Below are 14,338 nucleotides of genomic sequence, written 5' to 3' on the forward strand. Positions count from 1 at the left end.
GTCCTATAATTAGCAGGCAAAGGACTTGCCTCCCAGCTGGCCTGTGCCAGAAGGATATAATTACAATCCCAAGGAGTGATGTTCCTCTGACCTGCAGCCAGCTTGCAGCCTACGTCTTACAGCATGGAGGAGAAACCTACTTCTCTTCCCTCTGTTCAGCCAGGGAGGTGGAGGGATGGCTGCGGCACCACTGGAAGAGCTGCCAAAGCCTTGGGAGAGCAGCTCATACCTGCCAATATCATGTAGAAGTGCTGGATCCCTTGGGGGTGGGAGGGAGGGGGTGTCCCTTCTGACATCTCTGGGAACATTGTGTGTTTCTGCTGAGCTTGGGCTGGGTGACTTGTCGAGGGAAAGGTTGTGGCTGTCTTTATTCTTCAGCTGCGTGGATCATTGCTCAGCCAGGACCAGTGCAGGCTTTTACTAGTTTCCCAGTAAATCTGGATCAGCGTGAAACAAAGGTTGTCATTTAGGAAATACCTTAGTTGCAGCATTTGTTCAGGGCTGTCACCCTTTCCAGCCCATGGTGGGAAAACGTGCCAAGCCTGGGCAAGTGAGCACAAGCATGAGGATGGGTTTTGCCAGCCTGGTGGGCAGGCTGCCTGCGGGGAGCACAGGCAGAGGGAACCTGGGAGAGCCATGTCCTCCAGACCCATCCTGCACCTGTGTGTGTGCTCTACCCTCCCCTCCGAGCCCTGATCCCCACTCGCGGTTTCAGACAGTGGCTGTTGGGACACCATTTTTCGTGACTATGTGGGGAAGGGAGCTGGGAAGCAACAGAGCAGCCGTGTGTGTGGCAGGTTGCTGGGGGCTTTGCAAACCTGCCACCTTCATGGCAAAGTTCTTGCTCTTTGCTTTTGCCCTCCCCAGAACTGCCTCTGGTAATTGTGAGCAGCTTCAGAGGGACATTGTTTATACAAGATGTTTGGTTTTGCTGCGCATCTTGGCTGCACTCGTTATAGATGAAGTCTCAGCCTGGTGTGGTGCCACCAAGAACTGTGGGGGTGTCCTGCCAGAAATCCAGTCCCAGGCCAAACACGTGGGTCTGGTAGAGACGGGACTTGCCAGAAAGGAGGTTACAATCTTCTGCAACGTTAAGCTGGGCTGCCTGCGAACAAGTCAGTATCTCAAGAAGGAAAGGGCTTTGCTCCCACAACTGCCAGGTCCTTCAGTGCTTGTGCCATGGCTCAGTCCTGGCACTGGTGCAGGGCCTTGGGAGCACTGGGAGAAGACATGGATGCTGGTGGGTACAAATCCAGAAACAGCTTGGGTTTCACCTCACGCTAACTCCAGGGACTTCCCTGTAAACCGTTGTGCTCGGGGAGAGGAGCCGGACAGGGTGCTGTGCCCTGTGCCAGCAGTGGGGTTTGGTGCCAGCACTTTCTGATCTCTGTCCAGTTTGCCACAGAGAGAGGACAGAGACCTCAGTTCCAAGAGGAACCCCCACCCTGGGACACATGCTGCGTTTCCACGCCGTTTGTACCCATCAGAGCAGTGTGCTGGAAGGGGAAGGAGGTGGCAGCATCACCAGGTCTGAGTTGCTGTGAGCCCCCCTGCCTCCACAGCCATCCCCACCCCTGGGGAATCACGTGTTTTAAAGCAGCTCGGTGGGATCTTACGGACGAGCTGCAGTTTAGCAGCCTGTATAAAAGCTGTTTTCTTCCCTCCCCTGTCACTTTGCTTGGGTTTTGCCTGGGCGATGAGCTGCATCCCTTTTCCTTCCGTCGTTCCTGCTCCCGTGGCTTTCCTGTGGCAGCCGTGGTACGATCCCTGCACGGCCGTCCCGCTGCTGGAAGGCTGCAGCCGTTGGGGGCGCAGACACAGTGGCCCCTGGCTTCCCCGGGTACTGGGAGCCTGGCACTGCGGGGGGTAATTGGGTTGCCTCCGCCTCTGCCTCTCTCCCCCCAAATCCGGAGGAAATAATTGGAAAAGAGAGGTGTGAGTCTGTGCCTGGCGCTGGAGAGGAGAACATTAAAGGCCCGAGCTCTCCACTTCATTCGCAGCTCCCGGGATGGTAATTGCTGTGTTGTGGTTTCTAATTAGCGCCACAGTGGGGGGGAGGGTGTTTTACTCTGCAGCCCCAGTGGGGTCAGCCCTGTCTCTGCTGTGCCCCTCGGCTTTCCTCACCCTCCCGCTTCGCCTGCTCCCTGCTGGGATCCGCGCTGCAGCATCCTCCAACAGGCCCATCTCTCTGGCAGCCACTGGTGGGTACCACTGTCCTTCCTCCCTGCACCCATCTGCCAGGGGAGGTGCTTGTGGCCACCCCTGCTCTGGATCGGGTCTCCACCGCCTCCCCACATCTCCCAGCAGAGCTCTGAGCTGGGGAGAAAGGAAGAGCTGGTTTCTCCCATCTCTGCCCAGGCTGCAGTGGGTCACCACGGCTTCCCCGGGATCCGTAGCCCCACTGCTCCTGCTGGGCACCTCCTGCAAGTTGGGTGTCAGTGTCAAAGGGAGACACGTGGTGTTTTAGTGCACAGAGTTGTCTGAAACCTCCTCCCTTTTGGCAAATATTCTGCTCATACTCCTTTGCCAAATAGCCTGCTCCCCCCAGGCAATGCCCATGATGTTTTTTCCACGGAGTGGTAATTGAAGCAAGTGCTCCCCTGCCCATGCCAGCCACTGGCTGTCTTTCCTAGCTGGATGGTCATCTCCTTGGGCCAGGAGCTCTCTCCTTACCTCTCCCTTAACCCAGCTGTAGCATCTGAGATCCTACCGGGATTCTGCAAGTGAGAGGAGCCTCCTGGGGCCCCGTCACCTGCACCCCCTTGCAGGAGGACCCTCCTGCCAGTGGAAACCACGTGGCGCTCCTGCTGCTCCCGGAGTTGAGCATCCCCGCCAGCCAAGGCGGCTCCCTCGCCTCTGCTCGGTTTGTTTGTTTGTTTGCATAGCACCAGCTTGAAGGGGGCAGGAGGGAGAGAGGGAGGGAAAGTGCCGAGGAGGAGACGTGCGGATTCATTTTGAGGCTTCATAATGGTACATTTACACACCACGTTGCCTAAGGAAATTGGGTAGATGAATGCCTGGTCATGCTGCCAGTGCACCAGGTTAACTCCCAGGATTTAGCTTATATCATTTCACGAGAGCGTTTATGGCCTTTACTGTGTTTATTCCCAGGTGCTCTTTGGCACTGCTGCATCCCAGGCTCCTTTTGTGTATGCACGCGTGTGGGTAGATTTTCAAATAAAATAACACATCTATTCAGACCTGGTCCACATTAAATATTTATTGCCTGCAGTTTGTGCATATGTGTTTGATAAATGGACATAAGGGGAGGGGAGTAGGAGCTCCGATGCAGAGAAAGCATTGTCTTTGTCCTGGAATTTCTCCAGGGGATGGCAGTGGAGAGGGGTGTCTAGCAAGCGCTGCCTTTGGGTCTGTTTTCAGGCTCTTTGGACAAGGTGCAGGCTGGTGGGATGGCTGTGTGCTTTGGTGCTCAAGCAACAGGTTCCTTCTCCAGGGACAGGCATGCCCCGTCGAGGTTTCTACTGGGCTGTGGCTGGGCACAGATGATGCCAACCCTATCCCGTGCTCTTAGGCTAAACAAGAACCTCCTTATTTCCCCATCCCTGACTTTCCATCCCATTGGCACACAAAAACTTGCCTGGAAAGCTTCTGGATCTAGGGATTGTTGTGCAGGACTTGAGTCTGCTGAATTCATCTGTTTACCCTTATACATTCAGCAAGCTTAAATAAAACCAGTTTATTCTAGCTCATCAAAGAGGTGGAGTGGCTGGCTGCAGAATGGGAAATGCAAGCACCCAAGTGAAGTGTTAGAGCGAGGAACTCCAGTCTTTAAAATGATGCCCAGCATCCATGGAGCAGAGGGATGACGCCTTTATGGAGGCCCATGCCTGCAACAGGCTCTGGGGATGGAGGAGCTATTCCTGTGCACTCTAGCCCCTCTTCGGAGGTGCAAATAAATCTGTTTAGATGGCGGTTTGGAACAGTCCTGCCTCCTGCTAACCTGGAGATTCTCTTTGCCCACTCTGAGCAGGGCATGGCACAAAGGCTGGGTCCTTGTCTTCTGCAGGTCTCCTGAAGGGAGGAGAAGCATAGCACTTATATTAAATAAGTTTTTTGCTTTGTTAAGGTTTGTGACCAGAAAGGATGAGCTTTGAAATCCAAGCTGAGTTTTCAGCTGTTACTAGGTGCTTTAGACATGGGGCTTACAGGGAAGCAGAGTGGCCGCTGGACACTGCTCGCCTTAGTCCTCAGTGCTGGCAAGCCTGCACTGTGGGTCTGCAACTGATAGTGCTGAGGTTTGTGAGAAAATGATGTTTTTTCCCTTGATCTCACGGTGTCTTTGCTTTTTCCTCTCTAATTCACAGCACCTTTGGAGAGCTGAAGACTGTCCGGCTGCCCAAGAAAATGGCAGGAACAGGATCCCACCGGGGCTTTGGGTTTGTGGATTTCCTCACCAAGCAGGATGCCAAGGTGAGAGGTAGTTCTCCCCCTCTGGCACCCTCCCAGCCTGCTCTCAGAGCAGAAGGTGGGGAAGGGAGCCTGGAGGTTCTGTCCCACTGAGGCTTAGCCCCGATTTGGGACAGGCTGTTACCATTCACCAGCAAAGCTGCACTGAGGTTAAAACCCCCATGTGGGCAACCACTGGAGGTTACATGACTGAAACCAGAAGCTAAGCAGTAATGGGTATAAGTTTGGTGCAACTGATAAAATGGCTAATAGTTCTTTTAAGGTAGAAGGACGGGGCTTATTTTTCAGGTTTGTGAGAAGCAAAGTGAGAAGGGATAGTTTTGATCCAACATTAACACATCAGGAAAGCTTGAGTACATACCCCACCTCCACCCCTGCCTTGGTTTTAGGGGAGTTTTGGATATTGTATCTCTTTACTGACTTAAAACTGTGCAAGGCCCATGTTCATCCGTTCTTCCGTGTGTTTTGAGACCCCCTGTGAGCAGCCTTACCCTGGCATTTTTCAGGTAGTGAGTGTAACAGAAGAGTAGTAGTTGTGAATTGGTCAAAAGGATGGGCAAGCAGAGAGAAAGGTCTGTGTGTGCTTTGCCTTGCTGAACACAAGAACAAAGATCAAGTTCTGTAATATAGTTGTTGTCTTGGGCAGGGCTGTCCAAGGTTGCTCAGAGTGGTCTGTGCTGGCTATCTGACAGCAGAATGGAAAATACCAGCAGCAGGCAGCTGTGCCCAGGAAACACCTTTCTCAGCACCAAGAACTGGGCTTCTAAAGGCTGCAGGTTGAAAGCACATTTTGCTTTAATCAAAAAATGCAAGCCCCATCGTTCCACTATCTTGACAGTTTTGCTGTCTGTATGCACTTTATGCTGCAAAATATTCTGTAGCATTTTAAGCCAGGATAGATTGCTGTTCAAAATGCTCTAGTGTATTTTTTTTAAAGCTTTCCTATATGTTTACATCCCATATTTGCAGAAGAAACAAGAGGGTTGTAGCCTGTCTGATAGTATTCTGCTCTTACCCTTTGCCGGAGGTTCAGGAGCAGGATGGACCAGTCATGGTCTCTTATCCACTGGGCAGAAGAGGGTCCTTGGCCCCACTGTAAGCTCCTGCACAGGCACTCCCACCACCAGGGTTTCATCCCTGCTGCTGGCTCCTGGCGATTTGCACAGTATCTGGAAGAGGAGTGGTTGTGGCCAAGGGATGTTACTGCTGAGGGGAAAGGACCACATGGCTCCACAGACTCCCTGAGACTCCGAATTTTCAAGACCATGAGCAGAGGCGAAGGAAGGAGGAGGGGGGGAGCAAGCGTAGCCTGTGTTTATGTTTTTAGACAGGATTCATTGATCCAGGGTCACAAGGGACTATTAGATCATCTGTTCCAGTCTGACCTCCAGTATAACACAGTACATAGAGTTTCTTTGTTAGTCCTGTATTGATCTTAATTCAAACTCTTTCTGCTCAGCATTCGTCCTCCCCTTGGGGGCCAGCTTGCTGGGCAACGTGGGGTGCAGCGAGCCCCCCAGGAGCGTGGTTCCTCTCCCTGCTTGGTGACCCTCTGGCTCTGCTCAAACCCTGGCTCTGGGCAGCTTTGCTTTAACCTCTGCTTCACAACTGAGTCATTCAGGCTTTGTTCCCATTTTTTGAATTAATGTTTTCCAAAGGAAACTTTAAGCACTTGATGGAAATGTGCATACAGGGACCTGGCTGGTTCTTTACTGCTGCTCAGCCACCAGTTTGGGGGTGAATGAGACAGCACCTGCTTTTCTGCTTGGTTTCTGGAAAAAACAGGACACAGGCTCAGGGTCTGCCTTCCATCCCTCTTCAGCCCCTTGGGGACCTGGTGGCTGATTCCAGCTGCACTGAACAAATAGAGTTTGCAGCAGGAGGAAACGCATCTATCACTGGTGGGCAGCCAGCTGGAGGGGAGAGAGCTGGGCAGGGCGCTAGCTTGGGGCACCGCTCCCAAAGCTCGCAGAGGCTGCAGGAGGTGAGCATGTAGGGAGCGAGATGCTCTGCGGAAGATTGCTCAGAGGGGGTTTCTTCTTTTCCAACAAACCAGCTCTTCTTCCTTTTTTTTTTTTTTATTCTGCCCTCATCTCTTTGAGGGATTTAATTGTCTCACAAGTGCCACATCAAGTACACTCTATTGGCCGTCTGGAAAAGGATGCGCTGTGTATTGATGAATAGGATCCTGAATATTGTAAACATGGACATAATTGGCTTAGAGTTTATTGCTAAGTGAAATGAGAGAGGAGGGGAGTGGGCCTGGAGACCTCTGAGCTGAATAGCTGTGACTATCAATGACCTTTTTTGCTCAAAGTGGTAATCTGGAAATTGCTTATAAGCGTCTTATAAAACATGATGGTTTTGTAATAGAATGGTTAGGGTGGCTTTGTTGGGCATTTAAAGCCTGTGACCTCCCATGTTTGTCTTTTTCTCTGAGCAATCACAGCCACTGTGGGAGTGCATGCAGAGATTTTCCAAAGCCAGGACAGAGATGTGAGGCTCCCCCTCCAAACTCCCCAGTGCTGTGCCTGCAGACCCAGCCCTGACCAAAGGTGCTGTCATGGGAGGGGTGAGCACCTTGGTGGTGCTGTCATGGGGGTCGCCTTGCCTGCAGGGGAGTGATGTTCAGGCAGGGCACGGGATGCTGCTGGTGGTAGCATCTTCTCTCCATCATCTGCTCGTCCTCCAGAGCCCCAGTCTCACGCCTGGCTTTCCCACGGTGACGTCGGCAGCTGGGGCTGTCTCTTGGGTCGTTTGACGGCTCCCAGGGTGATGGATGGACCTTGACTGGGAGTGTTACACCACCATCAGATGAAATTAGCAGCCCTCTCTCTTCTATGTTGCAAGCATTTAACAGATCACAGCACGCACACGTGTGAAGCCAGGAAATGGGGAGGAACCCATGTCAAAGCAACGGGAGAGACAAAGTAATATTCTCAAAGAGGGTTTGTATGCCTGCTGATCAAACCTTTGGTTTTAGATTTCCAGCGCCAGCTGACTACTAGCTGGAAGCGCATGGAAGTTAGGGGATGAGAAGGGGAACTTTGATCCGCTGGCAATAACAAATTAACTCCGGTTAAGGAAGCAGTAACCATTTGACATGGTTCCTGACATTCCCTGTGCAGAATTGTTGTGGGATTGTTTTTATTTTTGAACTATTAACTGGAAGCCAAGTTTCCACTTTTCTCCCCTGTTGATATAAAAATACATCTGGTCTCCAAACGGAAATTGCCCATTCGGGAAAGACAGTCAACCCTTTAAAAATGCACACACACGGAAGGAAAAATCCTTGTGTGCAGCTGGCATCACAGAGAACATCCTCAGTTGGGACCGGTTCTTGCGAGGAAGGGAAATTTATCAATCTCCTAATGTTGTTGACCCTTTGTCCCTCTAATGACTCCAGCCCTGAGGCTCTTCAGCTTGAGTATTTAATAGGGCAAGGGGGAATCTATAGGCAGAGCAGCACTGTCCTCCAAATTAATACGGCATTTAGGGATGGAACCGTAGCACTCGGGGGTGACAGACGCAGTGGTCCAGTCTCTTGATCTCTGCCTTTCCAATGCCCCAGCACAGCAGGCTCTGCTCCAAAGCAGTGTCTGTCTTCTCCCGGCAGCCTGGGCTTCACGTGAGTTTATCAGCCACCCCTTAATTTTTAAATTCCCTTTCTGAATCCCACAAACATTTTTAAGCTGCTGTTCCAGCTTCTCCCCTTCCTTTCTCTGCTTTTCCCTGCTCTGTTTGCCTCTCCGTCCACCGCCTGGGCTCTAGCCCTGCCCAAGCTGTACTCAGCTAGCAATGAAATCCTGCCGCACTGAGCCGTGACGTTAAGCTCAAACCAAACTCTGCAAAATCATACTCAGGAGGGTTCAGAAATGACATTTTTAAGCATACTTGCATCCCATTTTCTAGGGGGAGAAGGCCATAGGGTTTTCATGCAACCCCTAAAGCATTTGGAAAGCAAAAGAGACCTGCGAGGTTTGCCAGGGCTTTTCAGCTTTCGGTGTTGCCTGACAGCGGATGTATTACCAAATGCAGCAGCTTTAATGAAATCCTTTTTTGGCATTTAAGGATACCGAGCCTTGTGTGGTGGAGGCTCCCCTTTTCTTAAAGGTGCAGGATGACGTGAAACCATGGTAATTAGAGGTCTTTTCCAGTGACTTTCTCTTGGGTGAGCAGACACCACACCTCTCTTTATCCTTAGTTTGGATATGACTAAACAAACCTCTGGTCATTCAATGCTTTTGATCTTCGAAGGAGGTGTCCTAGGAAAGCAGACACTCGGGTGGAGGAGCTGCACCCTGAGAACAGCTCCTGCCTCCAGCCCTATGTTCTTTGAAAGCCGGTCTGTTTTCATTTCATATTTCTCATGTAATGAAAATATATTTTTTTCTTACCTATCTTTTCAATTGGAAGAACAGCAGTGGCAAATTTCCTCCTCTCGCTGGAAGATTTCCAGCAATGCGGATATATGGGGATGCAATTTCTCCCCTTCATCCCTTTGTCTTTTAAATCATCGGTGGTCTCTGTTTTTTTCCCCTGGAAAAGTCTTAATTCCCCTCAGAGCAATGAAGAGCTAAGTTTTATTTTTTAGCTCATTTACAAAGGAAATGACAATCACGTGTTTTTCACCTGAAGTGCACGGCTTCTCTTCTGCAGCCCCTGCTCCTTGAGCCCATCTGGAAGATGGGGCCGTGGCAAGCAGAGATCCCAGCACACCCTTTCCTGTATGGGCTGGAGCAGTGGTGGATCCCTGTGATCTCACCTAGGGATCCTGAGCTTTTCTTCATCCTGGGTAAAAAACAGCTCATTTTAGGAGTGTGTTTGGCTGGAAAGGTCCAATGGCACCAGGCTGCTGGCAGATGCGTCTCTCCCAGTGGGTTTCTCTCATGCAACACAACTTGATGGCAGCATCTGCCTTCCCTCTTGCTCCATGACCTTTCCCAGTGCTGCCTGCAAAACTAGAGGATGCCTCATCCTGGATTGGGCTGGAAGTGATCCTGCAATGAGGACATGGCAGAGCAGGTGGCTTGGAGGATGAGAGCCCACCAAGCACCACACATCGCACCATGATGGTGGACACGTTCAGCATGGTCTACCCTCCCCCATGACCTGCTGAGGAGTACAGCGAGGTTGCTGGGGCTGTATACAGTCTTCCAACCTTCCTCTTCCTTGTGCTGTGGGAAGTGAGAAATTAAAAAGTATAAATTGACAAATGAGACCCAGCGATTAGAGCTGCAGTTGTTTGCCAGGCTTTGGAAATGGCTCTTTGTGCCAACGTAAACAGCCATCACAACTCCCTACTGCCACCTCCCCCCGAGTGTTTATTTAAGCCAACACATTGCTCTGCTAATTGGATACCATTCCAAGTGAAAATAGGCCTTTAAAACAACAGCAGCAGCAAATAAAAACAGCTGTAGCTGCAAAAACACCAGCCAGGCTTGCAGCCCTTCGGAGGGGAGTGTGCCCCCCAAAAAGGAGGCACACTGCCCTGCTGGGGTCAGCCCCAGGAGCTGGTAAAGCTAGGAAGGTGGGGAGTCTCAGCGATGCTACAGAACAGGTGGAGCTGTTGCTCCTTGTTTCTTTTTTTTATAATGAATGAGAATTATATGAGTGAAAGAGAGTCAGGAGGGGAAAATGCAGGTTACTAAGTGCTGGTCACTGAAAATGCCGTGTTTTTTTGACTTTTGTAACATGGTGGCTCAGGCACCAGCTCTCCTGGCTGCTGAGGTGCGGTTGTGGGCAGCCAAAGCCTCTTGAAGGAAGAGCCCCTCTGCCTAGAGATGTGATATTTGGGGACAGACACAGTGGTTCAAAATTGCTGTTTAGCAAATGTCTTGGAGGAGAGGTCTGGGCTTCTCCAGGACAACTTCAGTGCTGTTTTGGGAGCTTCCAGATGGGAGGACATGTCCCTGTTGGACAGCGAGATATGTTCCTGTGGTCCTGTAGCTGCCATATTTGTTCCAGGGATGCAAGTTTGCAGAGTTTATAACCTGACTTAATTTCAGCCTTAGCTGGAGTTTTTGAAGAGCATTTTTGGCTCCTTTTCTCTATGCCTGTGCCCAGCCGTGTGCCACATTGCTGTGGAACATTTTGTGGGCCCCAGGGATGAAAATATTTCACCAGTGTGTGTATTTGCATTATGAGCCCAGTCCTGCTCAGTTCTGAATTTTCTTGAAAGTCTGGGGGAAATAAAGGCAAAGTCTGTCTTCCCTGGATCGAGGCTCTGTTGCTTGCCTACCGGCATAGAAAGCTGTCTGAGCTACTGTGCTGCAGGCATGCTTGTATTCAACATCAGCCAGAGATTATAGCTGTATGGATGTTACTAAGCAGGATCTAACAACAAAGAAACCTCTGGATTTCTATAGCACAGCCAAGCACCGTGGGCCAAAAGAGAAGAGGACTTCTGCATTGGCTTCTGGCTCTGCCACATTTGCTGCCACCATGGCCAACATCACCAAATGGTTGGCAAGAGGAAGGCAGCTTTCCCTGTTGAGCTTGTGCTTCCTCAAACTTGTTGCCCCTGAGTAGAAAGCAACCTCTCACATTTGAGCTGTACTTTACTAGTGCCAGCAGAGAGCAGGGTGGGTGGAGAGTCACGAGGTTGCTCTGCCCATGCTAACCCAGCACTGCTGTGCTGCCCACGAGGGCCCTGGTTTGCAGTTGATCCCCCTGGTGCTGCCCCAAGTCTCAACAGCCTTTCCAGGCTGCAGCTTTCCTGGCTCAGGTGTGCTCCCAGGGTGATGCAAGGCTGCAGCCAGCCTTGAGCTGCTCGCTGTGCTGGATTTCAGTCTGCTCCCTAGTGAGCAGCAGCAGCCTGCAGGAATGGCGATGGGTATTTGCTCTGCTGCAAGTATGTAGAAGATAAATGATCAAGTCAAAGCCACTGATGGAGATGAATCCTGCCCCATCAGAGCAAAGTGCTTCAAGTAGGATGTTCTCTGGTGGCCTTTTAAGTGCAGGGCAGAGGGAGGGACATCTTTGCTTTTACTCACATAAGCCTGGTTTTATTTTCTCCCCCCTTTTATTTTTTTTCCCCTTTTAATTCTACAGAAAGCATTCAACGCCCTGTGCCACAGCACACATTTGTACGGCCGGAGGTTGGTCTTGGAGTGGGCAGACACAGAAGAGACAGTGGAGGCCCTGAGACGGAAAACAGCAGACCATTTCCACGGTAACGTAGCAGCATCCTTCTGGCCTGTCAATACAGCCTCGGCTGGCATCATCCCATCTGGCACACGCTGCTGGTCCACACCAGCCCTTTCCCCGCCGCTGCTGGCTTGCCGGAGCTGGCAGGTACATGCTGGAGCCTGACGATGCAAGCGCAGGGGGAAGCAGAAGGCATCCAGGCCACGGCTTTGTCTGACAGCTCTGTGTGCGAGTGAGCCAGTTAACTCTCTACGTGCTGGCACCACCGAGTCCCCTCGATGCCACCTGCCAGCTGTGGTGCTTTTGCTCCGTCCACCTGCACCCCAGGGTGCTCCATAGTTGGGGTCAGGCTCTGTGCATGCAGCACACAGATTAAAAAGGACAAATAATTTGACAAATAATTTGGCTATCAGTTGAGATGCAGAGAGGGCTGTTCGGATCAGGTTCCCAAGAATGACAGGTCCACAGATAACAGCACTGCAGGCTCCTATTGACAGCCATTGACAGGCACAAATGCATTGCTTGGCAAATATTTATGTAGGAAGGGCTCCCCTGGGCTGGAGGACTAAGCTGGAGATCAATGCTCTTCCTCCTCCATCCCCTCCCAGCCTCCTCTCTCCATCATGCACATGCCCATCGCCCGGGGGGTTGGCATAAGCAGTTCTGGCGCTGCACATCACAGTCCCCAGCGATGGAAGAGCAGCAAGCCTCACTTATTGAGCAAGCCTGACTCCAGTGGGACCTGGCCTTGTGTTTGTGAAATAGTGTGTGTAGCACTGATTATTACAGGCTGGAGAAGCTGCAGTTTGGTAGTGGAAGGGCCGAGAGTGAATATGACCGGAGAGGTGTGGAGCGAAGGCATCTGTGCTGGCAGCCACGGGCTGATCCCCAACATGATGCCAAAAAGGAGACCAAAAGGAGTGCAGCAGTGTCTAGGGGTGTGTGATAGCCTGGGTGTAGAGCTGTGCTGCTGGGGGCAGGGAGGACAGGCTCTGCTGGGGATGGACATGCCCACCCAGAACCCAGCACTGGAGGGGGAAAAACATCAAGTTTGATCACAGTAATATGAGTCTCCACCCAGGTGGAGAAGACAGCAGGTGTGATGTTTCATGCACTCTATTATATATTCCGTATCTCTTTTCACCCTTTCTACTCTCCTCAGTCTAGGGGGAAAAAGCAGTCCTGGCTTTACAGTAGCTGCAGACTTGCAGCAGATGCTGGCTGCTGCCTGCGAGCTCTGTTGCTTCCCTGTTTCCCCCTGGCTCAGCTTGCTTCCCAATTTCTGTCTGCATTTGCTCCAGCCCTCTTGTCCAGGGCCTTCCTCACCAAGGTGGGGACTCTGGGCGAGTGGCACAAGAGTGTTCTCATGTCCCAGAAGGGATGCAGCCTTGGAGCTGCAGTGGCTCCAGGGGCTTGGCTGAAAAACAGGAGCAAGCTTATCACTCTCCATCTTTAGGGACTGAAAATGTGATTGAAGGCAGCAGTCATCACTGTGCTCCAGCCCATCTCGAGGGAAGAGAAATAACATCCAATGACTTCAGCCCTGTCTGGTGCACACGCACGTCCTCCGCTGCAAAACTGCTGGCAGCTAATCCTGCGGCAGAGGGGGATATGCCAGAAGCAGAGCTCCATCACAAAGCCTGTCTGGGGCACACTGGTGGGCTCCAGGAGCTGGCTGGTGTCTGGGACCAGCTCTCAGCCTCACCACCCCACACTGCCAGGCTGGAGTTTCACAGGTGGGATTTTATTTCTTTAGGAAGTGCCCTCTCCGGTTTTTGAGGCGGGCTTGCCGTGGGGTTTCTGACAGTGATGCCCAGCAGCCCTGAGGAGGGGAAGGAGCCATGCCCTGACTCTTTTGCTGTGGGTGTGCAGAATATGATAGCTGTAGCAATAAAGAGGGAAAAACTGCAGCTACTACTCTGCTTTCAGCCCCCGTGGGGATGCTCCACGTTTCCTCCCTGGCATAGCTGGAGGCCGATTTCCCACATGGAGCTGGGGTGGAGAGGATACAGAGCACACACACCATTGCCACTCTGCCTTGAATCCACCCCACCCCTTCAGCCTACTGAACAGCTGAGCTGAGACCGTGCATCTCATTTCACTGGTGATGGAGACTGGATTCTCTCAACCAGAAACCAAGCTCTCTTTTTCCTACCAATACCCATTTCCCACCATTTTTCCTCTCACCACAAAGCACAGGAGCAGCTCAGACATCCCTGCACTGTTCACAGATGTCTCTGTGAGTTTTCCTCTCCCACCTCACTGTGTGACGTGAGAGTCTTCCCACAGCTTTGCAGGCTGCTGTGGTCAGGCCCCTCTGGTCACTTATCTCCCGGTAGGAAGGGACTGAGCTGGGAATGGAAGAGAAAAAAGTCATTTTGAGTCTTCAAGGCTTGGAAAACAAGAGTCAAGACTGAGGTCCCTGGTGTCTTCAGCTTTTCTTTGCCACCAAAAGCTGCTGCTGCTCTGGTGTTGCTCCCCGAAGCCAAGCCCAGCAAGCAGTATTGGAGAAGGAGGCATATGGCTTCAAAAGACAGAGTGCGGTGGATGGGATGGGGCTTACCCCATCCAACTTGGCTTATTCCTTGTCTCCTGCCCTAAATTTCTTTGTAGGGTTGAGCATCGCTATCCCACAGGAGTCTTTTTCTGTTTTTTTCTTTCTCTGACAGTATTCTGTGATCCTTTTGGACCTGGAGACCTCCAACACCACAAGCCACTCGTGCTGTTTGGAGAGGCTGGTCTTGCTGTAGTGGTGTCACAT

General features: G+C 51.6%; 1 protein-coding gene across 1 annotated transcript in view; it reads left to right on the plus strand.

The window, feature by feature from the left end:
• The window catches only part of RBM19 (RNA binding motif protein 19), a 70,793-nt gene that overhangs the window by 41,781 nt on the left and 14,674 nt on the right, over positions 1 to 14,338 (plus strand). Inside the window, exons 21-22 of the mRNA XM_026859820.1 lie at positions 4,326 to 4,431; positions 11,482 to 11,602. Of these exons, the coding sequence (XP_026715621.1) occupies positions 4,326 to 4,431; positions 11,482 to 11,602 (227 nt within the window). The remainder of the gene's footprint in view (positions 1 to 4,325; positions 4,432 to 11,481; positions 11,603 to 14,338) is intronic.

Source organism: Athene cunicularia (genome assembly GCF_003259725.1).
Source record: "Athene cunicularia isolate RWA chromosome 15 unlocalized genomic scaffold, athCun1 chr15_part1, whole genome shotgun sequence".
Taxonomy (NCBI): domain Eukaryota; kingdom Metazoa; phylum Chordata; class Aves; order Strigiformes; family Strigidae; genus Athene; species Athene cunicularia.